The sequence below is a fragment of the Gastrolobium bilobum genome, unplaced genomic scaffold (assembly GCF_033153095.1).
Source record: "Gastrolobium bilobum isolate Gb01-03AN ecotype WA unplaced genomic scaffold, APGP_CSIRO_Gbil_v1 utg11974, whole genome shotgun sequence".
NCBI classification, from domain to species: domain Eukaryota; kingdom Viridiplantae; phylum Streptophyta; class Magnoliopsida; order Fabales; family Fabaceae; genus Gastrolobium; species Gastrolobium bilobum.
The window spans coordinates 206463-231916 of record NW_026897182.1 but is presented as its reverse complement, the minus strand read 5'-3'; the positions used below and the strand labels follow the sequence as shown (position 1 = coordinate 231916).

The window sequence follows — 25454 nt, the reverse complement described above, 5'->3', positions numbered from 1 at the left end:
GTGGAGTGCACGAAGATGCATTTCTTCACGAGTGAGCTTACGTCGTTTCAAGTATTTTAATGGAGCGTTTAATTTTTTTAATGTTTCAACGCATACAAATGTGGATGTGGATGAGATCTATTTTTTTGTTTTCTCTCTTTTTTTAGTAGATCTTATTGTGTTGCATGAGATAATTTATTTCATGTAACATGAAAAAAAATGAAATCATTTAATTAAATAATATGGTAGTAATATTAATGTTACTCCATATTATTATTTTTACAAATTAAATTTAATAATTAATTATTGAATCACAATAAATAATAATCGTTAATTGACAAAATTTGACCATTAAGATATGATAGTAACATTATTTGGTAATAATAATATCTTTTATATATATATATATATATATATATATATATTGGATGACTCTTATTAATTAATGATGACTTTTTACCACCAATTAAGTTTATAATTTTTTATTATGAAATCTTAACTGTTGATTTTCGTTAATCTGACATTTATAATTTATTGGATGACATTTATTAATTAATTATTAATTTTCAATAAATTATAAATGTCAAATTAACGGAACATTAAAATTTAGTAGTAAGAAGTGATAAACTTAATTGTTTGTAAGTATATCTATCCTCTCTCTTTATATATAAATGCGACCAAATAATTTCTAATAAATAATAACCGTTAGATTGACGGAAATCAACGGTGATTATGTTGGTTGTAAAGGTTGTAAACTTTTTTGGTGGTAAGGGGATCCGTTCCCTATATATATACACAGGAAAGATATACTTACCACCAAAAAAGTTTACAACATTTACAACTAACCTAATCAACATTGATTTCCGTCAATCTAACGGTTATAATTTATAGAAATTATTGGGTCATTTATTAATTATTATTAATTTCCAATAAATTATAACCGTTGGATCACGGGGTCAATGGTGATTAGGTTGGTTGTAAACTCTTTTGGTGATAAGTATATCATTTCCTATATATGTGTGTGTGAAAAATTATTTCTGTTTTTATTGCAAATACAGATTTTCTATCACGCTCACATAAAAGTGAGTGGATCTCACAAGCTTTTTCTTTCACTTCTCTTTATAATAATAGGACTCGTTTACTTTTATGTGAGTGTAAACATAAACATTAAACTCATACATATATGAATATAATTATTTATTATTCACTTCATTATGTATCATTGATCCCAATTTCATTAAATATTTGTTCAATTGATTAACTAGTCACAAGAAATAATATAATTACCTTAAAACACTGTATCGTTTAAGATATAAATACACTTTAAGGAAGCTTATAATCTCTTTAACTCAAATAATAAAAATTCTGCCAACTTCCTTGTAGCTCAATTAATACAGTTATTTAAGATTAATTAAGCATAATGATCATTACTTTTTACTAGTTCACTTGAATTTGTCCTTTGTTCATGTTTTTCACTTTTCACAGGTTCAATCTGAATGGATTGTTAAATATTAGATTCCTTTCTTGGAAATTTTTATATATACGATAATTATTAATTAATTAATATTGTATTCTAAAATTGATTGGATTACTTGGTATTTTAATTTTAATTAATACGATGAGCCATTGTGATCATGATTGATTAGTCTTTTGACATCTATTAATAGTGGGCCTAATTTAGTAGTATAGTGTAGGCATTGGTGTCTAGTTGGACTCTGTGATGAGTGGACATAATAAACATATTATTGACTAGGGTTATGCTAGGTCATCTATCTAACCTATTTATATTATGGTTAAGCACTATGAGCTGTCATTCTCCCATTGAACGAAGACTGTCATTTTCAAAGTAGGTTGTAAAAAGAAAGATTCTAGTTGTCAAAACAAAATTCTTCGCTCAGTGGATAAAATATTTCAATTAGGTAAGCAAATTCCTCTATAAAAGTATTTGATACGTGGTATTTTATCTATCAAGCATGCTTCGATCTTTATGATATTTTTATTTCAAAAAATTCTTACATCATTGGCCAACGATCAATTATGAAGAAGGTGATAATCGATTATGATATATCATTGGATGCAAGGATGTTAGAGTTTGAAACTAAGGTGTGGTGGTTTATGTGCAGTTCGTATAAGAGATTATGGTTTCATAGTTATGTATATACAGGTGTACCCATGTATTTGCAAAAATAAGTTACCTTAGAGTGTGACTTGGAATGAAAATCTTTCTTCTAAACTTAATATCATTTTTATGCAATGTTATTCAACTCGAACCGATCATCGACTCGGTCATGGTACCGAGTCAGTAGGTCACTGGTTGAACCACATGACCCTAATAGATGTATATAATTTTATACTCAAAATTATATAATAATATTTTAAATGGTGCAATTCAACTAATAACTCAATGTAGCCTATTGATAAGTACCATGTAAGTTAAAAATGGATTGCGGCCTGTTGCGGTCAATCCTGAAAAATGCTATAAGCGCTATAGCAGGTTGCAATTGCGAACATAGCGGAATGGATTAATAAAACCTAGATATACCACACATATATATGCTAAAAAATAAAAACAATCAATAATAATAAAGAAATGCTCCAAAACAAATAGAAATTTCAAGTAGTCAATTAAAAGATCTAAATATTGTCAATATCCAAAACATATTCCATTCCATTTTCATGTTTAAATATAAAAAAAAAACTAATCAGAATCTTGAATTCCACCATCACCAAAGTCTGCTTCAGCCTCACTGTCACTAGTATCTATATTGTACAGTTGTTCTGGCACATCTTCAAGTCCTTCCGTTTCTTTAATTCTCTTTCCCTTAGAGCTTGAAGGCAAAGCAATGGACTTTGTGTGCTCTCTGGTGTAAACTAAAGGCTCATAAGCATTAGTTACATCTGCAATGTCACCCCAGGTAATGGTATCACCCTACAGTACAAGTTCATTCTCATTATGTTCCTCATCTCCACTCATTTCTCCGACCAACTATTCATTGCTTTCATCAATACCATTTAGCAGAATCGGATCAATCAGATCATGATTGTCAAATCGATATTTAAGAGTCTGGTTATTTTTAATATAAATCGAGTCCTCCAACTTCTGATGCTCAAGTCTACTTCGCCTCTTGGAATGAATCTGTTTGATAATTAACAATAAAAAATATTAGTTTCATAATCTGTTATGAAGCTTTATAAATAAAACCATAAAATATTCCATTTGCGCTCACATCTCGAAGAGCTGCAAGTCAAACTCAATACTTTAATGGCAATTTTTTCCAGTGCTCTTGTTTGTGTTTCTTACGTCCCACCATTTCACTGTAATACAAAATATAATAACTCAATAATATGACTAGTTAAATAAATTGTAATAATAAAAGCTTAAAGGGATCAAATACTTATGAGGAGACACTTTATCCCTTTGTCTTTTGGCTGAGTCCATGCCAATAAGACCCCGAGCTTTCTTATATAGCTCCAATACATCCATAACCTGGTCCATCTCATCCGCATTTGCAGTTAGCCTCTTGAAGCATTTTAAATCATCATTAACCACTTCTAAGTGATCATCCAGCCTTAGATTAGAATAAAAAAATCGAGGGTTAAGATAATGCCCATTTGCATGCAAAGGATAATGAAGTTGACAATCTCATCTTCTATCAATGGTACCTAAAATATCTTTATACTTATATTCTTTTCCAGTTCCACGAAATGCATCTTGAATTGCTTCTTTGGCCTTAACCATTGCTTCATAAATGTAACTCACTGCTGACTTTTTTTATTATCAACCATCCTCAGCACACCCACAAGAGGCCTCATAAAAAATGACATCATTCCAAAAAGATGTACTGAGTACAATATCAGATGTCCTTTTCCCCTCAGAATCTTTGGCAGTCTTAGACTTTGACCACTCATCAGAAGTGAACATCCTTTGGAGGTTTTTTTTTTTTACTTATACAACCTCTGCAATATCAGGAATGTGGTAGCAAACCTTGTTACTCCATGTCTCACCAATTCTGTTTTGCTTGTGAACTGTCGCATTGTTCAATGCCAACGAATGATTATAAATGAAACCTACTAGACTGATGCCTCTTTTTATTGTCCTCTTTACTTTATCAAGCTTTCCAAAGCATCAAGTCCAAGCAATGTGCAGCACATAGAGTCCAAAACATGACGTGTAAAAATTTCCCTAACGTCACAAGCATAAAATTAAATTATAAAACGAGTTACAAACAAATTGAAATATTAACAATTAAATGAGTTTGTTGTCTCTTACCGGCCAAAAAATAATTGCTTCCATCACCGGTCATCACTTGAGCAACATTTTGTTCACCAATCTCCATCACAAAAGTGTCCAGAAGTTGACATAATTTCTCACCAGTCTTTACATAAGAAGAAGCATCAACACTCTTGCCAAACATAGTTCCTGATAGACAATTCACCAAGAAATTGATCAAAGTTCTACCCTTCTTTTTTTACCATCCATCAAACATAATAGAACATCCACAATTTACTCTCTCTATCTCGTGCTCTTTCAGTAATTCCTTCATGTACTCTAACTCCTGTTGAAGGAGTGTAACTCTACATTCTTGATAAGATGGAACCTTCAAATGAGGACCATAGTTCCCTGTTGCTTCAACCATTAACTCGAAACTTCTAGAACGTATAACATTGAAAGGTATCTCATTTGTTGCCAAAAACCTCTTAATATATTGAATTGTTATTGCTCTAGCTTTTTTATCACAAGCATCATTGATGCTTGTTTGCCTTTTTCCCAACTTGATGTTGTTTTTTGGTTTTTTTAAGAGAAGTGGGTCCATGAGACCTTTCACGGCCTTACCTTTCTTGGCAGGAACAACAAAGGAATAAATGCCGGATGTTACTCCCTTTTTTCTGGTTTAAAGATTATGGATTTCTCCCACCTCTTCGAGTTCATCATCAGCTTCTTGTAGCTCATTTAGGGAAGCATTTTTATCAGCTAGCTTCCTCTCATATGCTTCCTTGAAAGCACTTATCACTTCTAGAGGGGTTTTCTTACATGGCTCTATATCTCTCTTTATCCCCATTTGGTGGTATTTAGCCATGGTAATTCCACCTGTTGTTATCTTCTGACATAAGTCGCATGTCATATTCCTTCTGTTATTGATATCTTTCAAGGAAGTCCATTGCCATGTCATATCACGATTTGGATCTGAGGGTTTAACTAAAGCACAAGAAGCAGGAGACTCTTGTATACTGTCATTGGTTGCCATCACTAACAACATTTATTATTATAGAGGGGGGAAATTAGTTAAGGGGTGATGTGACTCGTGGTGCAATTACAGCCAAAAAAAGAAATTTAAGTCTGCTTAGCAAAATCAATTGTTTTATAAATGATGACTCAGTTAAAGGAAGTGTTGTGAAACTAGGATCAGAACTGAATGATTCAACCCAGAAACCGGTAAATTGGTCATGTGACCGGTTCGGCTACCTCAATGGATCGAAGATGCATTTCAACCGGTATGACCCATGAAACTTGGCAGGATTTTGTTAAAATCGGTGACCCGCCGATTCACCGAGTTAGACCATTTTGATAGAAATGGAGATAAAAAAAGGAGGGGATCGTGAGCGAGCAATGAATCAAGCATGAGAGTCCTTGGAATGTTGAATGGTATGGTCTCGTTTCATTCCTATGTATAAAGGAACTCATTGGCATGATTCAAAGCTCACTCTTCTTTTGCTTTGGATATTCGATAACTGGAGCATGGGTCAGAGAAAGAGAAAAGAAGGGTCAGAGAAAGAGAAAAGAAGTGCAGAAATGAAAAGGTAACAGAGAAAGAGAGCTGATATAATCTCCGGTACTTGAAGCATGGGTTAGAAAAAAAAGAAATGAATAAAGCGAAGTTATGTAAAAAAGTACAAATCCTAAACCCAATCGCAAAGTCATATAAAAAGAGGATACCAAAATTTTCTAGTATCAACTTACTACCTATCTAATCACCATTAGATTAACATTTTATCTTTCTTAAAAGTTTTTTTAACATTCTCTCTTTAATCCAATGGTAATGTGATGGATAGTAAATTAGTAGTGAGAATTTTTGGTAGTTAGAATATCCCCACTCATAAAAAAAAGTACAAATCCTAAACCCAAGACCTCGTAACGACACATAGTCATTTTGTATCTTTTATCCATTTGCAACGTCCACCTCATTCGCTTGAGGATTTGACCGTCAAAATCTTTGTTGGTCCATCTCCCCATTTCATCGAAGAGTACAAAAATAATGTCAACCAGTTTAAATATCAGAACAATTTGTTCCCGGAGTCATATATATAACGAGATTCTGATGGTCCTAAAATAAATAATAAATAAAATAATTTTAACTTGTTTATTTATAATCACTCATCATTTAAGATGAAAAAAAAAATAGAATTCTAGTCAAATAAGTTGCTTATTCATATATACAGGCTTCCATAACTCCAATCCGAAAAATGATGCAGGTGATAGATGCTCTTTTTTTTTGGGAATTTGTCATCGGGGTCTGCGGGTGATAGTTGCTAACCTAAGGGACAACAACCGTTTTGGTACTTTGTGGCAAAGTTTATATCAAAATGTCACATTTGAGAAACATTTTCTCAAATAGCCATAGCCAAAGTCCCATCTTTGGATTCAACAGGACACGTTTTGCCACATGTCACAATGTGAGAGTCTGATTGTCCGAAAATTTTATGATACTACCGCACCATTTATTTAGTGCGACCCAAAAAAATAAAATCGAAGTGGGGGCATTTGGTAGAAGAGAATTTTTTTTTTATCCGAAAATTTCAATTTTCAGAAATATAATTTTGATATCTAGTTTACGATAATATCTGAAAATTAAAAATTTAGAAAAATTTAATTTCTTGAGAATTTCCAAGAATCCCGCATACCAAAGGGCCCTAAGATAATGTAAATCATAGTTATTAAAACCGGACCGACCCGGCCGGGTTGACCTGGGAACCGGTAAACCGGTCATATAATCGGTCCAGTTGAAGTAACGGACCGACCATGCATCAGAACCGGTGCTACCCGGCCGGTTTTCATGAAAACCGGTGACCCAGTCGGTTAACCGGTGATCCGGCTCGGTCCTAAAAAAAAATCCAAAAAAAAATCATAATGGATATATTTGAATATTTTTTTGCTTATTGACTGACATAAGTTATGTACCTACAACACTAATATTATCTCAATTATTCAGAAAATTTTGATTTGATTTATAGTTAGAAATGTCATTTTTTGAATTTAAAGCCCCGTATCACGATCATTATATTTTTATTTGATCCTTTATTGGATAATAATATGTGATTTATTATTTTTTATATTAAAGTATTTGAAATTTTTATTTTTTTTAGATATTTGAGTGTTCATAATTTTTTAATATAAATTATAAAATTACATATAATTACCGGGTCATACGGTTGAATCAGTGACTCACTGGTTAAACCAGTGATCCACTGATCCAGTAATAATCGAGTCGGTTTTACTAACATTGATGTAAATTGTACGGATAAGAAATTAAAAAAATAAAATAATTGAAGTGTTAAAAAGGTGAATGGAAGTCGTATGTTTGTACTTTGTACTGAAAAAGCGCTCCTGGTGGTCAGACCCAATAGCACTAGTGGACCAATCCCATTAATATTCCCACTTTTTTTTTTTGTTGGGTACTCAACTATATTCCCACCTTTTAATGTTGTATTCAATGTATTTGCGGATAATGTGCCCATTAATAATTGGTTGATTAAAAAGAAATCAAAAGATTCTCTTCAATACAGATTGTGAATTCAAGAATTAGAAATTTCTTAACAATTGTATCTAGGGTGAGGTGGCGTAAGGGGGTGTCAAATCTGGCCTAATATATTTAAAAAATTAAAATAGGTTTAGAGCTTAAAAAATTTTGTTTAGAAAACAAATCATAGCTTTATTTTTATAAGATTTTATGTTTATCATGTAACATAACATAACTTCATTTTTCTACACACACATTAAAAAGGTGGGGTCCACATGTTTTTCTTTCTCTTTCATCATTTCACTTTCTCTCTCCTTTTTGTTGTGTGTGTTGGAAACAAAACTTAAGTTATGTAACATAACATTAATAAAACTTATTTTTATAAGGCCTGCTTACAAGTCAATTTAAATAGTTTTAATTAATAAAATAATATTCTTTTATTTATTTTTTGTAATTTTTTATTTGCATTGAAATTTGATAGATTTAAATAGGTTAAAGGGCCTAGGGCAGACTCTTTGATTTTTAAATATAAGCTAAGCTGAGTCTATAATTTGATTTACATTAGACTAATTGGTTATGTTAGATTTAAATTTTTTTACATACCTATTTAATTAAAGTCTAGGCTAATCAACTTATTTACACTAGTCACTTTATACCCATCAATACATTTGTTAATTTAATTTTTTTTTAATATTCCCTTTAAGGTAATTAAAAATCCACTTACAAAATTCAATTTTTTTTAACGATTTGTTCAACAAATTGTGTCTGCAAATATTTAATTCTTTTATTGACAATTACAATAAATATTTTTAAATTTAAAAACTTAATTTATTATCATAATACATTGATGTAAATTCTTTTATTGACCCCCAATTTTTTTTTAAGAATTTGCTTAAGTCAAGGTTTGAACTCATGACCCAAACAAACCCTTGAGAGCTCAATTGCCAGTTGAGCTACCTGGGTTGGGGGTTTTAATTGTCAATCTTTAACTAAATAAAGTGGAACAAGTTAGTAATTTTATTTTAATTTTTATTTTACATTCGTATCCTTTTGATTTGCACGTCACTCAGAATATTTGTAACGTCAAATTGTAAACCGTGAAATTTTATTGTTTCAAACTCATATTTCTATCTTTTTTCTAAAAGTATATTTCCATATCTATTGCAGTAAGAAACAACAAGATAATTATCTAAAAAAAAAAAAAAAGCAAGATATGTTTATAAAAAAAAAAAAGAAGAAAAAAAGTAACAAGATATTTTTAAATTGAGGCGACAATTTTTAACACAGACTCATATGATATCAGAAACTCATGTTTGAGTCGACCTATTCTTAAGTTTGTGTAGGTAAATATTGACAAAAATAAATAAATTAGTTGCATGTTAATTCACAACCATGAACTGACACACATTAATTTATTGCAGTTATTCGTATCGTATTGGATTATCCTGTGTCATTACATAATAAATGATATATTCTGAGATTAATAGATTATTTGTTCGTGTCAACCTGCATTATAAATAACAATTTTTTGGAATTGATGAGTTATATGTGTTGTCTGAAAAGCTTTGATCAATTTAAACTTTATGTGTGCCATCTTGAATCGAGACCTTTATTTTTAATATCGTGGGCTCCATGATAATAATGTAAAATAAAAAAATGAATTGCAACTTATTCTACCTTATTTAATTTAAAATTAAGAGGTTGAATAAGGGAAATAAAAAAATGTATTACGATAGTCAGAAATTGATTTTTTAATTAAGAAATAATTATTATAATTGTCAATAAAAAAATAAATATTTGTAAACACAATAGGTTGAAAAATCGTTAAAAAAGCGTTGAATCTTGTAATCAAATCAGCTAATAATTTTTAATTACCTTAAATTGAATATTAAATATTTTTTGTTTTCGCATGGCGCAGTTGTTATAAAGTTTTCAATTCTTGAATTCACAATTAATATTAAAGTAAACTTTTTTGAAAATTTTAAAATACACGGTCAATGGTATTAATCAACCAATACTGTTGGGCCTGACAGCGTACGCAATAATAAGTAATAATTTGAAAATTATTTCTGAAATATGATATTTTAATATTTTTTTTTTTTCAAAAAGTGACAAAACAGTAGTTGTTGTTGTCCCGCTAACCTTAAACCCAATCAATGTTATAATTTTGAAGGCCTAATAAAGTCAATATAGCCCAAATTGAATGAAATAAAAAATAAAAAATCTAGTGGAGTAGGTTCTTTTATGTTAATTAATTTTTCATATAACCTCCAGGGTATTTCATTTAATCAGTCACTTTGTTTTTTTTGGAGTACGGCTCAAAGATTATCACTCGTTAAAGCAATGGTTGTATTGAACTTCGTTATAGGAAGAATGATAAGATTAATTTCCTTCGAAGAAAGAGACACGTCCTCTAACCTCCAATTTTTTTTAAAAAATTTGTTTGGATCAGGTGTTCAAATCAAACAAATCCTTGAAAATTCAGTTGTCAACTAAGCTACTCTTCAAAATTCTTTTATGTTAAAATTTTACATACTCTATTAGTCTGCTTATATATATAAAATTTTTGTGTGTATTTTTGATTTTATAGGAATCCATTTATCAATAATAAACAAATAGATTCAAAAATTTCATTTCTTCGATTAAGCTAAGTATCCATTCAGTCTAGCACATCCAATGTCACCAATCACGAGTTAGTCAAAAACAAAATTGGAAGATTCCCTCTTAGCAGCTGTTGCCTTCACCAAGTGCTGCCGTTTATGGCACACTCGAGACACAAATACCAGTAGACACATCCCAATTGACCACTCTCTCTAACTTCTACTCGAATTGCAACTATAAACTATAAATAAATAAATTGAACGCACACAAACACAAACCACATTCAATCGATCTTCTGCTTTCTTATTCTGCGTGCTGTTTCCCAAGAAAAAAAAAAATTCCGACATGGCTCTCGGGTTCGGGTCATCCGAGGATGTTTCGGGTTTCAAACTCATGTTCCTCCTCGCGGTCATGTACGGCATCATGTCGATGCTGTCCTACTCCGTCCTCCACATGAAGTTCATTAAACCCCTCGAAAACGACGCGCCTCTCGATCGTTTTTCCGAAGCCAGAGCAATCGAACATGTTCGAATGTTGTCCCAAGAGATCGACGGTCGGCAAGTGAGAAATTTGATCACTCTTATTTTATTTTAATAAATTGGGGTTTTGGAGAGTACTGTTTGATATGATATGAATAGCTTTTGAAGGGTAAAAGAAAAACAATGTAGGATGTGAGATATAAAACTAGAGTCTATTAGTTTTCTCATGTTTCTCATAAATGATGTGAATTTGACTTGAATAAGCGGATGCTGACTTTTGATGCATAATTGACAGGAAGGACGTCCTGGATTGAAAAAAGCTGCCCAATATATTAAGGGTCAGCTGGAAGTAATAAAGGAGCGAGCTAACTCCAATATCAGGTTGTAACACTATTTTTTTGATATTCAGATTCTGATTATTATTATTCTTATTATTATTATTATTATTATTTGTCACCCCCTTCTTTTTCCCAACCAATTTTTTATTTGTAATACACATACTTTTTAATACACGATTCTTTCTTTTCATAGCCTGACTGCTTGATTTTATTTCCATTTTTTTTTTTTTTTGCAGAATTGAGATTGAAGAGACTACTGTAAGTGGTTCCTTCAATATGCTCTTTTTGGGCTTCAACATTGCTCTGGGATACAGAAACCATACAAATATTCTTATGAGGTACCTTGGCAGTTGAAAATAGTCTTTTGTATTAGACTTTGTTATATGTATCGGGATTCATGAGTAGAAACTTAACTTTAGTTATTCTTGCGTAATAGTTTACCCCCTATACTTAAAGCAAATTTCACATTTGCAAGCTTAATCACCACTATCTAAATTCAGCCTATACATGAAGGGTCACTGGTTTGTTATCCAAACTAACCAGCAAAGTTTATAAACTCTGATTGCCTGAGTGATACAAACTCCAAAACAACATATTTGTCCCTCTAAGCTGCTAGTATTCAACTACTAAAATGAGTATAAACCAGGCAAAGAAAACAAAAATGTGGATACCCTGTCAAGATCAATGTATGCAGCTTAATTTCCTCAGTAGTAGGGCATACTGGAGTGGCCAGAACTCATGCTAGAACTACAGCGCAACTTCATTGGAAAGAGATAAGGAAAGATGTTCCACAATTTGCAAGCAAATGCTCCACATTCCAGCTAGCTAAATCCAGTAACATGAAGCCAGCAATGTTATTTCAACATTTACCAATACCCAGTAACATCTAGGAAGACATAGCCATGGATTTTAACTGGCTTACCACTATCATAGGATGCACAATCATATTAATGGTTATTGATCTTTTGTCTAACAGTCTAAGTAAGGTCACTTTGCAACCATGAAAGCTAATTATTCTTGTTTTCTAGTTGCTGAATGTTGAGATATATAGTTCCACATTGATTGTATGGGCAACTAGTATGGCCTTTATAAGGCCTTGGGCACTCTCACCCCTTGAGCTAGCTTTTGGGGTGGTGTATCCCAAGGTTCTTTACATGGTATCAGACCCTCACCGTCCCCCACTTTAAAGTGGAATTAAAATAAAAAGCACAAAAAGGTAAACCAAAAATTGAGCCTGTGCAATTCCACGCTTCTAGCTCAAAGGGCTCTTGCGTGAGGGGGCGTGTTGAGATATATAGTTCCACATTGATTAGATGGGCAACTAGTATGGCCTTTATAAGGCCTTGGACACTCCCACCCCTTGAGCTAGCTTTTGGGGTGGTGTATCCCAAGGTTCTTTACACTGAACAGTTCATTCACACTGATATTTTATTGAATCATTTTCATTTTGCTTGTAGCTTACTGAGCATTTATGACATTGCTGCTATTCTTGTTATTTGCACTGTGCTGAGTACTATCTTACTCTACATTTTCTCATACTGGTGTAACTTTTACTGAGGAAAACTGTTAGAGAAATATAAAACCATTAATGTGTCATCACTCAATAGTTTAAGCTTTTTGGTTGAATTGGTTCTTTGCATGGTATCAGAGCCTCTGTGACCAAGTGATCACGAGTTCGATCCTCACCGCCCTCATTTAGTTAATAAATAATTACCTATTGTGGAATTTCTTAGCACAGGTAGGTTGGGTCTGATGCATCATCCACCCTTCAAGACCAATGAGCTATTGTGTGAGAGAGCGTGTTAGAGAAATATAAAACCATTAATGTAGCCTCACCCAATAGCTTAAGCTTTTTGGTTGAATTTGTTCTTTACAAAATCTATACTTATTCATCCGGCAAATCAAAGATATGTTGGTATTATTCCATATACCCAGTTAGGAGTGTCACACTGTACCTGTCTTAGTTTGAGGAATGTTGACACAGATCTCATTTCTTTTTTACTACAGGATATCGACTATAGATTCCAAAGATACTGATCCATCAGTTTTAGTGAATGGGCATTATGATAGTACTCTTGGTTCCCCTGGAGCTGGGGATTGTGGTTCGTGTGTTGGTGGGTAGTGGCTATATTGAAGTCTTCTTTGAATTTGAAAGATTATATTTGGCAAATCTACACCTTGAGCATACTAAATCTTATTGTTTATCTAATTTTCCTCCCTTTTCAGCATCAATGCTTGAAATTGCAAGACTAATTGTGGACTCTGGTTGGGCTCCCTACCGCCCTATTATTTTCCTTTTTAATGGTGCTGAGGAGCTTTTCATGTTGGTAGGATGTCTTGTTCGATGAATGTTTCGAGCTACAATTACATTTGACCGTCATTCATTTATGTTTTGAGATTTTTTTAATGATATGTTGATTTTGTCTTGTGCTTTAGAGATGTGGAACCTTGTATGTAATATTTAGGAGTTACATGCTAATGACTTTTTAACATGACCTCAAACTATAGCCTCAGCCTATAAAGTGATGATATTGTGATCAGTTAACTATGTATCTAATCTTTGCTAATTGGATAATTTAAAATGTTTCAGAAAATTATTTTGGCTGCTGAACGGAAACTGATTTGTGTATCAAAGATGTTTTATTGAAGGTTGCACATCTTCTATAATTATCTCAGATTATTTTTTATTTGGTTTACATCTGATTCGCTTCCAAATGATTGTGTTTAAATTAAATAGTAAAGCTCATGTATTCCTCTCCAACCCTCTGTGCCTTTTTTCCATTCACTTTAAAGAACACACCACACCAGCACTCCTATCATGACAGTATTTTCTGTAGATGATGAATGCTTATTTATAATTGGATTCTACATTGTTAAACTAATGAGGTGTTATTTACTTTTGATGCTTAAGGGTGCACATGGGTTCATGAAGACACATGAATGGCGTGACACAATAGGAGCTGTTATAAATGTGGAGGCATCTGGGACTGGAGGGCCTGGTAAATATGATGCAAAATTTCTGTTATGATTAGTAGGATAATAAGCTACATCTTCAACTTCTCTGTCCATGAACTTATGATTTATGTGCTATGTAGGACATCTTCATTGAATAATGTTGTTAAAATTAACAGATTTAGTTTGCCAATCTGGACCTAGTGCTTGGCCTTCTAATGTTTATGCGGAAGCAGCAATATACCCTATGGCTAATAGTGCAGCTCAGGTTATCTTTCTCTTCTAACCGTCCTATATCTATTTAATACTCAATTGTTCTGTTGAGCAATTGTTTTCCTCTTTTGTATTTACCAATTCAAGCATGAATTTTCTATTTTAACATGCAGGATGTTTTTCCTGTTATTCCTGGAGACACTGATTACCGAATATTTTCCCAAGACTATGGGAATATTCCTGGGCTTGACATCATCTTCCTCCTTGGTGGTTATTTTTACCATACCTCCTCTGATACAGTAGATAGAATATTGTATGTATCTTACCTACTTTTTTTGGTACAGATATTTAATTGAAATTTTATATTTTTTTCCCTCAAGCATGTATTTGATGTATTACTATGTGTCCAGACCTGGAAGCATGCAAGCACGCGGAGAGAATTTGTTCAGCATAATCAAGACTTTTACTAATTCTTCTAAGCTACAAAACACCTATCAAACAAATTTTAGTGAAGTTACTGCTAGCATATTTAAGGATGAGCGTGCTGTTTTCTTTGATTATTTCTCATGGTTTATGGTATGCAGTAAAGTTTGTAGATTCCAGCATTTGCTTATGAAGTGCTGATACTCCCAGCAATATGATCTCAGAATTGGTACTTCTTGCTCTATTATTCTCTCATATCTATGTTTTGGTTTTCAGATATTTTATTCCAGAAGAGTAGCTCAAATTCTTCACAGTATTCCTATCTTCGTCTTCCTTGTTATGTACTTTATGCATGTCAGGCGTTCTTGGTCAGCAACTCTGTGTGATTTTATGAAAGGTAAATCGATAGATTTTTACTGCTGGTTACTTCTTTATATGATGTATTCTAATTGGTCTCTTTGTTGATTGCTTAAAAGTTTTTTATATCTATTCTAGAATTTAAATGATTAAATGTTGACACTTTGAATAACATTTTGAAATTTGTTGGATTTGCAGGATTTCTATTCCATGCAGTTGGGATTATATTGGCAATTGTTGTGCCAATTGTGTTTTCTTTGCTGAGATTACTGTTCTCTTCTCAGACAATGAATTGGTAGGTTCATTTGAAGCGATTTTAACTTTAAATGAGACGGGGGATAACTTGTGCAACTTTTGACCTCTTGTAGTTAATGCTAGAATTTTACTTTGTTAGTGAAATTATATAGTGGAGGGCGAGCTTTGATATAGTGGTAAGGTTGTTCCTTGTGATTAGAAAGTCACAGGTTTGAGTTTGGAAACAGCCTCTTTGTAAAAAATGTAAAGGTAATACTGCGTACAATCGACCCTCACCCCATCCTCGCAAGTCAAGGAGTCTTGTGCACTAGGATTTACCCTTTAATCAAATTATATAGTGGGAGAACAAGCGACTCCATCTTGTTTATGATAGAGCTGCTCCAAGCATTTGATTATAGCCACATTGAATCTAAATTATTTGGAGTACTTTATTATTTCCAATCGTTTATACATGGTTAGTAGAGTATGAATCACTATCTAAGGTGTACTAATATAAATACGTTCATGCATTTCATGTGTTAATGTGTTAATATAATGGATGAAACACAGGTTTGCTCATCCTTACTTGGCTTTCATGATGTTTATACCCTGCTCACTTGTTGGTCTTTTAATTCCAAGAATTATGTGGAGAAGCTTTCCTCTTTCTCAGGATGTATCAATTGCCAAGACATCAAAAGAGGTATTCCAGCTTACTGAAATAAGTCTACTGTGATAAAAGTTTCATAATTTATTTAATAAAACTATTTTGTAATAAAACTGTAAACTGTGTAGTAGACTTTGTTTTGTTCTACTCATGCCCTTTATTGTTGCAATTTTCCTGTTTTTCCTTAGGGATTAATGTCAATACACAAAGAGAAATTGGCTAAACAATCAAATTGGGATAGGTAAAAGAAAAACCCTTGGTTCTCAAAATAGGATAATCAATATTCGGAAATTCAACAACCTTCAATAGTAGTCCTAAACACCCTTTTATAAGATGTCAAATAACCCTAAAACGTAAATAAAATATGGCTAAAAAGGAAATGTTTAAATATAACAATTCAATCAGCATTAAACACATATAAAATAAGGAAACAATTAAAATAAAACCAACCTAATAATTAAAAGATTACGAAAAAGAACCCAAATCATATTTCAAATCTCTGTCTTCTAAGTGCATCAGGGATGCCAAAGTCATTTGTATTTATCTTTTTTAATGAGCCTAACGAAAGTGACATATTCAATAATTAAAGCATATCAATGCTTCCAGAAAAGTGATGTAGTAGATGGGTTTGAGTAGTCAAATCCCCCATAATCAACGTTCTGAACATTTATATATCTTCAAGAACTTTTTACCTGAATAACTACAAATGTGTTTAAAATTGGTTGTTTCTTTTCAATATCAAAAATAAATATGGGCTAGTCATCTATTTTATCCTTTGGGTCTCAGGCTTTCCTCAGCAAGTCTTAAGTTGCTTTTTTAATAGTGTCAGTTTTGTATCATTGTTCTGTTATCGAATGAAATATATTCGCCATCCAAGTTCCAATGAACAGTGTCTTCAGAATTGGCATATATACTCTGGCTTGTGCTAACTTTGTTTATGGTCATTATAAATATTATTTTGTGGGGTCTTCTGCATTTGGCCATATTCTTGATAAGTAATTTCAGTTTGTCTTGGTGATGCAAGTCCAAGGTACCTAACGTTTGATTTGACACATAAATTGCAGGCACTATCTGATGAAGCAAGGTTCTGGGGAGCATTTGGGTTCTATGCCGTATTAACTTTGGTGTGTAGATTGAATATATAGTCAAACAATTTAATCTTTGCAGCATGATATAATGTATTCTCTTTAATTTTTGTATGGCTAAACAAGTTTAGTAAAAGCAGGCTTATCTTGTAGCTGGGTTGAGTGGAGGTTTCCTGACATTTTTTGTGTCTGCTTCCATGCTTCCTGCATGGATATCGTTCTGCTTATCAGTCAAATCCTTTGGACGACACTCACTCAGGTTGATTGTGAATGCTTATGTAATTTGTAACTACTGTGTTTGCTTTTTCTGCACATATAAACTCCAATGTCGCTTCATGTTTGGTCTTACAAGTATCCTTTATCTCCCTTCACATTACAATAGATTTGACTTGCATCTCTGCTGCATTTATATGAATGCTATTTATCTGATCTTATTTCTTTTTATATCTGTTATTCATATTTGGCAATAATCTTTTTCTTTCACTTCATTTTTTTCCCTCTACAGGTCAACAATGTTTTACATATTACCTCTAGTTCCATGCCTTGCATATGCTGTTTATTTTGGTGGCTTTCTTGCCCAGTTTCTTATAGAGAAGATGGGCATGATGGGTTCTCTTCCTCTACCATATGGTTAGTTTTTTCTTTATGAATAAAGTATTTATATGACCCTAGTAATTAAAATAATGTAGAATAGATAGCCCTTCTTGAGGCCTGGGATGATAATTAGACCATTGTGATTGAATCACCAGTCTTCATGCTCCGTCATTTCTGTATGTATAAATACATTTATCAGTATGATTAAAATCAAATGAAATGTATATATGGGATTACTTGCTTGAGGTGTCCTTTATTGTAACTCATCACTTAGAAATTATCTAGATAAATCTGTTATATAAAATAGTTAGCAATTTCACATGTCAAAATGCTTGCTGCTGAACATAATTTATTGCAGGGCACTATGTTCCTGATGCTATTGTGGCAGCATTAATTGGAATTGTAACTGGTTGGTGCATGGGTCCTCTAATGCCCATTTGCAGTCATTGGTTAGCCAGGTCATCAATCTTGCAATTTTTGCTGCAACTTAGTGTGTTTGCTTTGGCGTTATCATCTCAGTTCTTTCCTTACACCATGTCTGCACCTAAGAGGGTTGTTTTTCAGCATACTTTCCATACTGCAGGTATTGACACCCAGTAATGTTATGTGAAATGACAGTTTGGTGGGCTATTATACTTTTGTTGATGCCCTCTAAAACAACGAGGTGTTAATCTAGTGTCTATAATGTGCTTATATTAGTTTATCTATTAGTTTTCCTTTCCATTATCATTTTAGTACTCAAGTGTCTTTTTTATTTTCTCTTTTTTAAGTAATTTCTAACAATTTTCCTGTGGTTTGGCAGGCTCAAGTCAGATTGTGGAATCTACTTATGATTTGTCTGTAACTGATTCCAATTCTTTAATTTTCCTTTTCAAATACTCACCTGAAGTGGCAAAGGAGTTGAATGTTTCTCCGGAGTTTTCCTTTGAATCTGCATCCCTATCTAAACGCCAAGATTGGATGGTAAGAGTGAAAGCGGTTTTTAATTCTCACTTTCAATTGAAAATGGAAAGAGTGAAAGAAGAATATTAAAGTCGTTTATTTTAACACTTAACTGATTGTCCTTTGATTAATGAAGTTGGAGGTTAAGTCAGACTATTCCTTCATTAGTTGTGAAGTCTTGAATTGGTCCCAGGTGCTGAAATTGCAGATGTTAGCTTTTAAGAATACGTCAGCATATATTAAAACTACCATTTCCTCTCATTCTTTGCATTTTAACAAACATTTGATGGCTTAGATTACTAATAGAATTCTTAAAATCTCTCTTCACTACCTTGTTGATTAGTCCAGTAGCTGTCATTTGAACCTTCACTTGTTTAAATTACTGGGATAAACTACTTTTACAGCTATACTGTTGTTATCATATATTTTCCTTGGTACACAAAAAACTGCTATTTTTTTATTTAGTAATGGTTTTATATTCCCAGGCTTGTGAATTTAAGAAATTAATGTGAATGCATTTCTCTTTGCAGGCAATTTTTCCAGTTTCTTTTCTGTTTTCAAATAGTCTGAAGTTCCCTGTAAAAGGGGATGATATTTTGAAGCAGTACGAATTCTTTCCCAAATTGTCTGTCCAAAGTCCATATTTAGATTTCGAAAAGGGACCGAGGAGAGTTCACTTGGAGCTTTATTTAGGGTGAGTGTATCAGCATAGTTAATCAACATAGTCAAACATACAATTTATGTTCTATGTGGTAGCCTAGCGTGGAAAGCTTGGTTATTCTAATTGTCTAGTTGCATACGAAATTTTTTCATGTTAGTGTCGTGCAATAGTAGTCAATGCCTGAGAATTGTTTCAAGGGATTAGTGGTCTCATTTTTTTCAAGTTGGTTGATTCTTTTATGTACTGGTGCTTGTCTCCTCAGGATGTACTAACAGGGAAATATGCTGTGATATACTGACATTTGAATTCCATAAAGTATTTTGTGATTATTGCAATCATTATGTGACTTTGTATATATATAAAAAAAAATCTTTTGTCTGATTGTTTTTTTGGCTGCAACTTGTTTTGCATAGTCTTAAATCTGTTCTCTATACCACCTTGTGTGAACGGGAAGAAGTTGAAGGAAAGTTTAATATTACAGTACCTAAATTTTTACCTTCTTGTTTTCATGTATAAGTATTTATCTTGCTTTCAGTTCCTTAGAAGAAGTCTGGGTTGCAGTTCTTAACATCACTGGTCCTTTATCCAGTTGGTCATTTGCAGATAATATGCTACCAGGTATGAGAGTTGTTTCCTCCACTTAGTTTTTCTTTAGGGTTGATAATATTATTTCATTGCCTAATGTAGCTTGCAATATGCACAGGAACTGAAACTTATGGTGGTGGTCCAGAATCATATATATGTCGTCTTAGTGGACCCAGTGATGGGAATTGGACCTTCTGGTTAGAGGTAAAATTTGAGGCTGTATTAACTTTCCTTTACTATGTCAAAAACCATAGCTGAACTTTTATTTTGTTTGATAATATCAGGCTAACAGCTCTGAAGCATTAAGAGTGGACCTCGCCGTTTTAGACCAAAAGTTGGTTGATCCAGCAAAGAGAATGAAGGATCTTTTCCCGGACTGGGTTGATGTCATTGCCTATTCTAGTTTTATGTCCAGCTATATCTTTTAATTCTTAATAAGCAAGCCTTGTAATTGTAAGGTCATCTCACTTGTTTGGAAATCAAATTTGTATAGGATAACCTCAGGAATTGATACAATAATACCACAAATAATTTGACAGTTTTTGGGGGAAATACTGGTGTGTGAGAACAATTTTGTTCTCTGACTTGCTTTTGGGGAATATATATATATATATATATATATATATATATATAAAATAGTTTTGAAAAGTTTTTCACCCAAAACTTGAAGATATTTGTTGGTGTAATTAGATTGCTCAATAAGATTTTTAAAATCCATTGGAGAGATTTGTTCATTTTCATCTTTTAATTTAAAAGGTGAAGCAAGAACAGACCTACTTTTGTTATCACAAACTTTTGGGAGATAGAAAGAAGTTGTGGGAGGAAATTCAGACTTGATAATCTCTCCTTCTTTCAGGTGCCAATCAGTGATGACATTAGCAGATTGAGGAGTCTTGAATGGATAATCAATGTCCTGTTGGACAGAATAAACTTGAAACCAATCAAAGAAAGGAATATTTAACTCTACCTTGTCAAGAAAGTTGATTGTTTTGGAATCAACTTAGCAGAAGACTGTTGAAGAAAACCACTGTAGTGACGCTGATGGCAAAATGACATGAGCATGATGTCAGCATAAGGTGACGCATACAGTGACGTAATCAAAGTGTCGGCAGAAACTGTAGCATCACGAGTCAGTTACTGTTCACTTAACCTACACTGTTTTCAATCTGCTCTTTCAAGGAGATCTTTCTCTACAATCTCTGAACCTAGTAGGTTCAATCTCCATCTCCAAGGTTTGGACACTTCTTCTTCTATTCCTAAACCTTCATATACCCAAAAAGAAGAAGAAAATGAACAAAGTATCATCCAATCCCCAAAATCTATTCAATCTCCAACCTATTCCTCTATGCATAATTCTTATGATGTTATATAAGTTCATTATAGATAAGGAAACCCTTAGGAAAGACTTTAATTCTGAGGAACGGTCTCCTCAAAAAGAATGGTTCTTCCAAAATTATAAGGGAATTAAAAGACAACTAATTCAAGAAGAATTTTATAACTTTCTTGACAAGGTAGAGTTAAATATTCCTTTCTTTGATTGGTTTCAAGCTTATTCTGTCCAACAGGACATTGATTATCCATTCAAGACTCCTCAATCTGCTAATGTCATCACTGATTGGCACCAGAAAGAAGGAGAGATTATCAAGTCTGAATTTCCTCCCACAACTTCTTTCTATCTCCCTATATATATATATATATATATATATATATATATATATATATATATATATATATATATCCGGAGTTGAAGAAGCTGAAAGAACTTAATTCTTTTTCCCTCTTTAATTTTTGTTTCTGGCCTACTGGTTCATTTTCAGAAACAAAAACATAAATTGATTTTATTAAACGTAATTTGTAATCAATTCTGTTCCCTAGGTTAAAAATAGACCAAAAAAAAAATCCCCATATGTTATCATACACACTTTATATCTCTGAAAAATAAAAATCAGGCCTTTAAGGAAAATTATAGTCCTGTTTGAATACTGTTTCTAAAAACAGTTTTTTGGTTTTTAGAACAAAAAAAAAAAAAAAAAACTCACTTGATAAGTCTTGTTTTGTAAAAAATATATATTAAAATTGTAACTCTTTTTCTATTTTTGTTTTTAGAGTTGTTTTTGTTTTGTGTTTTGACTTTTAACTTTAAAAACAAAAACAAAAAACAAAAAAAGCACATATTTCCGTAACTATTCTACAAAATAATTTTAAGAACAAAAAAAAATCAAAACACAATCAAACAAACTCATATCTCTTTAATTTTCTTTTCTATCTCATTTAATTTTAAGTTTCCAAGCAATAGAATTTAAGGAAAAGTTCACCAATACCCTTAGGATCACTTATGTCCCTGTGGGTTTTTTTATCACGTATGCCTCCATGGTTTGCAAAATAATATGTTTTTTATAACATATACCCCTGTGGTTTTTTATTTTTTTACAAAGCACAAGGGTATATGTGATAAAAAAATCACAAGAACATAGATAGTTCTGAAGCAAACCACATGGGCTGGGCATTGATGAACTTTTCCCTACAATTTATTACCGTTCTCTATATTAGCTTTTCATTTTATTTCTTAATATTGGGCACCAAAACATTGTGTAAGGATATAAAGCCCGTTTAAATTTTGTTTTTCAAAAATAAAACTACTTCTCACTCTTTTTTTTGTTTTTTTAATTTCTTCATCGGTTCATAGATTAATTAACTAATTTGGTAGTTAGGTAGGACCATATAGGCGTCAAAACTCTCCCTAAGTATCCATAACTCAAACTCGAGACCACTAGATAAGTTGAAATCTCTTATTAGTTGATCCACGTGCTTGGTGATAAGATACTTCTTACTTAAAAAAATATTTAGATGTGAAACACCCGGCCACTTGCAAGATCAATGATTGTCCCCATAAATCAACACAAGACTTTTCAACTTGCTTTGTCCTCATTCACACATTTCCTATGAAACTTCTCAGGAGGTCACTTATCTCAGACTTGCTCCAAAGTTAAACACGCTTAACCATAGAATTCTTAAGTTATGAACTACTGAAAAGTAGATGCATCTTGTTAGTATATGTAGTAACTGTTAATTCCTTTAAGTTATCCTAAATTATACAGTTTCATACATGCACAACCTCTAGATCTTTCTCGTTCAGGTATTGATTCGAGTCATTCATGTACACCTCTAGCTGTAAGCTTGACAGGAGGCGCTCCTTATTCATGCCTCATCTCTTTTGCATCGGCGATCACTTCCCACCTTCGTCAGCTCCCGGGATGTTACATGCCCACCAACTTTCGCTTGGTTTGTCCTCGAACCACACCGTATTGGGAAAGAGGCCATGCTCTGATACCGCTTGTAATGCCTGGCCACTTGCATGATCAACGAACGATTGTCCCCACAACCAACACAAGACTTTTCAGCGTACCACTTGTAATGCCCGGTCACTTGCAGGATCAACGATTGTCCCCACAAACCAAAACAAGACTTTTCAGCGTACCACTTGTAATGCCCGATCACTTGCAGGATCAATAACTGTACCCACAAACTAAAATAAGATTTTTCAGCGTGCTTTGTCCTTACTCACACACTTTGTGAAAAACTTCCCGAGAGGTCACCCATCCTAAAATTACTCCAAAAGTCAAGCACGCTTAACTATAGAGTTCTTAAGTTATAGGCTGCCAAAAAGTATATGCATTTTGTTAGTACAGATAATACTTAATAATTCTTTTAAGCTATCTTCAATTGTACAATCCCATACCTACACAGCCTCTGGATCCCTCTCATTTAGGTATTGATTTGATTCATTCATGTATCCCTCCAACTGGAAGCCTGATAGGAACCGTTCTTTGTCTGTGCCTCATCTCTTTTGCACCGGCGATCACTCTCGCCCTCGTTGCTCATGGGATATTACAAGATGCCACATTGCCACCTTTATAAAATGGCAAAAAAAGTCAAAATTATATATATATATATATATATATATATATATATATATATATATATATAATGATACACTTACCACAAAAAAGTTTACAACCTTTACAACCAACCTAATCACCGATGATTTCCGTCAATATAACGATTATCATTTATTAAAAATTATTGGGTCGCATATATTAATTAATTGTTAATTCCAATAAATGATAATCGTTAGATTAACAGAAATCAACAGTGATTAAATTAGTTGTAAAGGTGATAAACTTTTTTGGTTGTAAGTATATCTTGTCGCTATATATATAGGGTCAAGATCATTTTATACCGGTGTAAATTACACTCTCAATCTTGAACATTGATCCCACTTATATCTAAGGGCTCTAATTTTTTAGTAATGTGAGCCATTGGATATAAGTGGATCAATGATCAAGATTAAATGTAAGACTTCTAACTCTTATACTAGTGTAAGAATATCTTGCCCCATATATATATATATATATATATATATATATATATATATATATATATATATATGAGGTAGGATCCTTTGACACCGGTGTCAAATTTGAAATTTGACACCTCACTTGAGAGCCATTAGATCAAAAAAGATCAACGACTCTGATTTGTAAGCATGTGACACCATTGATCTTTTTTTATCTAACGGCTCTCAGATGAGGTGTCAAATTTCAAATTTGACACCGGTGTCAAAGGATCCTGCCTCTCTATATATATATATATATATATATATATATATATATATATATATATATAAGGTAAGATCTTTTGACACTAATGTCAAATTTCAAATTTCAAATTTGACACCTCATATGAGAGCCGTTAGATCAAAAAAGATCAATGGTGTCATATGCTTACAAATCAGAGCCATTAATCTTTTTGTATCCAATGACTCTCAGATGAGGTGTCAAACTTCAATTTGACACCGGTGTCAACGGATCCTGTCTATATATATATATATATATATATATATATATATATATATATATAAGTGAAATATTTTACTTTTAAAAAAAAGAAGAAGTTAAATGTTAAATATTTTTCTCAAAATTTAAATTAGTCTTTACCCTAACCTTAACGAGGGCACTACTTTCACTTCCATTACTACTATTGCCATCATTATACGTAAAAAAAAAAAACATATTTTCATTTATTACAGGGCAGAGAATTAATAATTTCATACTATATTCACATCTCAATTAAAAATTGTTTATTCTTTACTTACTTAGTAGGATCAAGCATTGTCTATTAAAAGTTTAAGTTAAAATATTCATTAGTAAGTTAGTTGTAGAATACTAAAGTTAGTTGTAGAATAATACTATTACAAACCCTAGAATAATACGATTAACCAACGACAGACACCGATTAAAATTTTGATCTTTTTTCTCCATGCATCGCACGAGTACTGCAATATATAAAGCAGATTATTCTTAAATCAGTGTAAAAATAAAAAATCTTATACTAAATTTTAGTCATTGATTTGTTTTCATCAAACAGCTCACATATCTAATAAATCACAATTATTATATATAAATAAGATTAATGATCAAAATTAATAATATAACTTATATTGATATAAAATGATCATGAACTTATAGACAACCCTTGTCTCTTGAATCTTCTTGTAGTAGTCACATTTAAACTGGAAAGGTAGACATTTGAACATAAGATCAGCAAGCGT

The 25454-nt window shown here is 32.5% G+C and overlaps 1 protein-coding gene across 1 annotated transcript; it reads left to right on the top strand.

Annotated features, from left to right (window-relative positions):
- The first annotated feature begins 10610 nt into the window (after positions 1 to 10610).
- On the top strand, positions 10611 to 20434 carry LOC133304724 (uncharacterized). The gene is made up of 21 exons (XM_061504772.1): positions 10611 to 10877; positions 11091 to 11176; positions 11370 to 11471; positions 13141 to 13247; positions 13360 to 13460; positions 14045 to 14132; positions 14265 to 14353; positions 14472 to 14611; positions 14709 to 14874; positions 14998 to 15118; positions 15277 to 15373; positions 15883 to 16012; positions 17041 to 17100; positions 17202 to 17320; positions 17567 to 17691; positions 18014 to 18238; positions 18458 to 18618; positions 19128 to 19291; positions 19794 to 19876; positions 19962 to 20047; positions 20128 to 20434. The coding sequence occupies exons 1-21, from the start codon at positions 10662 to 10664 to the stop codon at positions 20269 to 20271; spliced, it is 2610 nt and encodes an 869-aa protein (XP_061360756.1). The 5' UTR covers positions 10611 to 10661; the 3' UTR covers positions 20272 to 20434.
- Positions 20435 to 25454: the final 5020 nt, after the last annotated feature.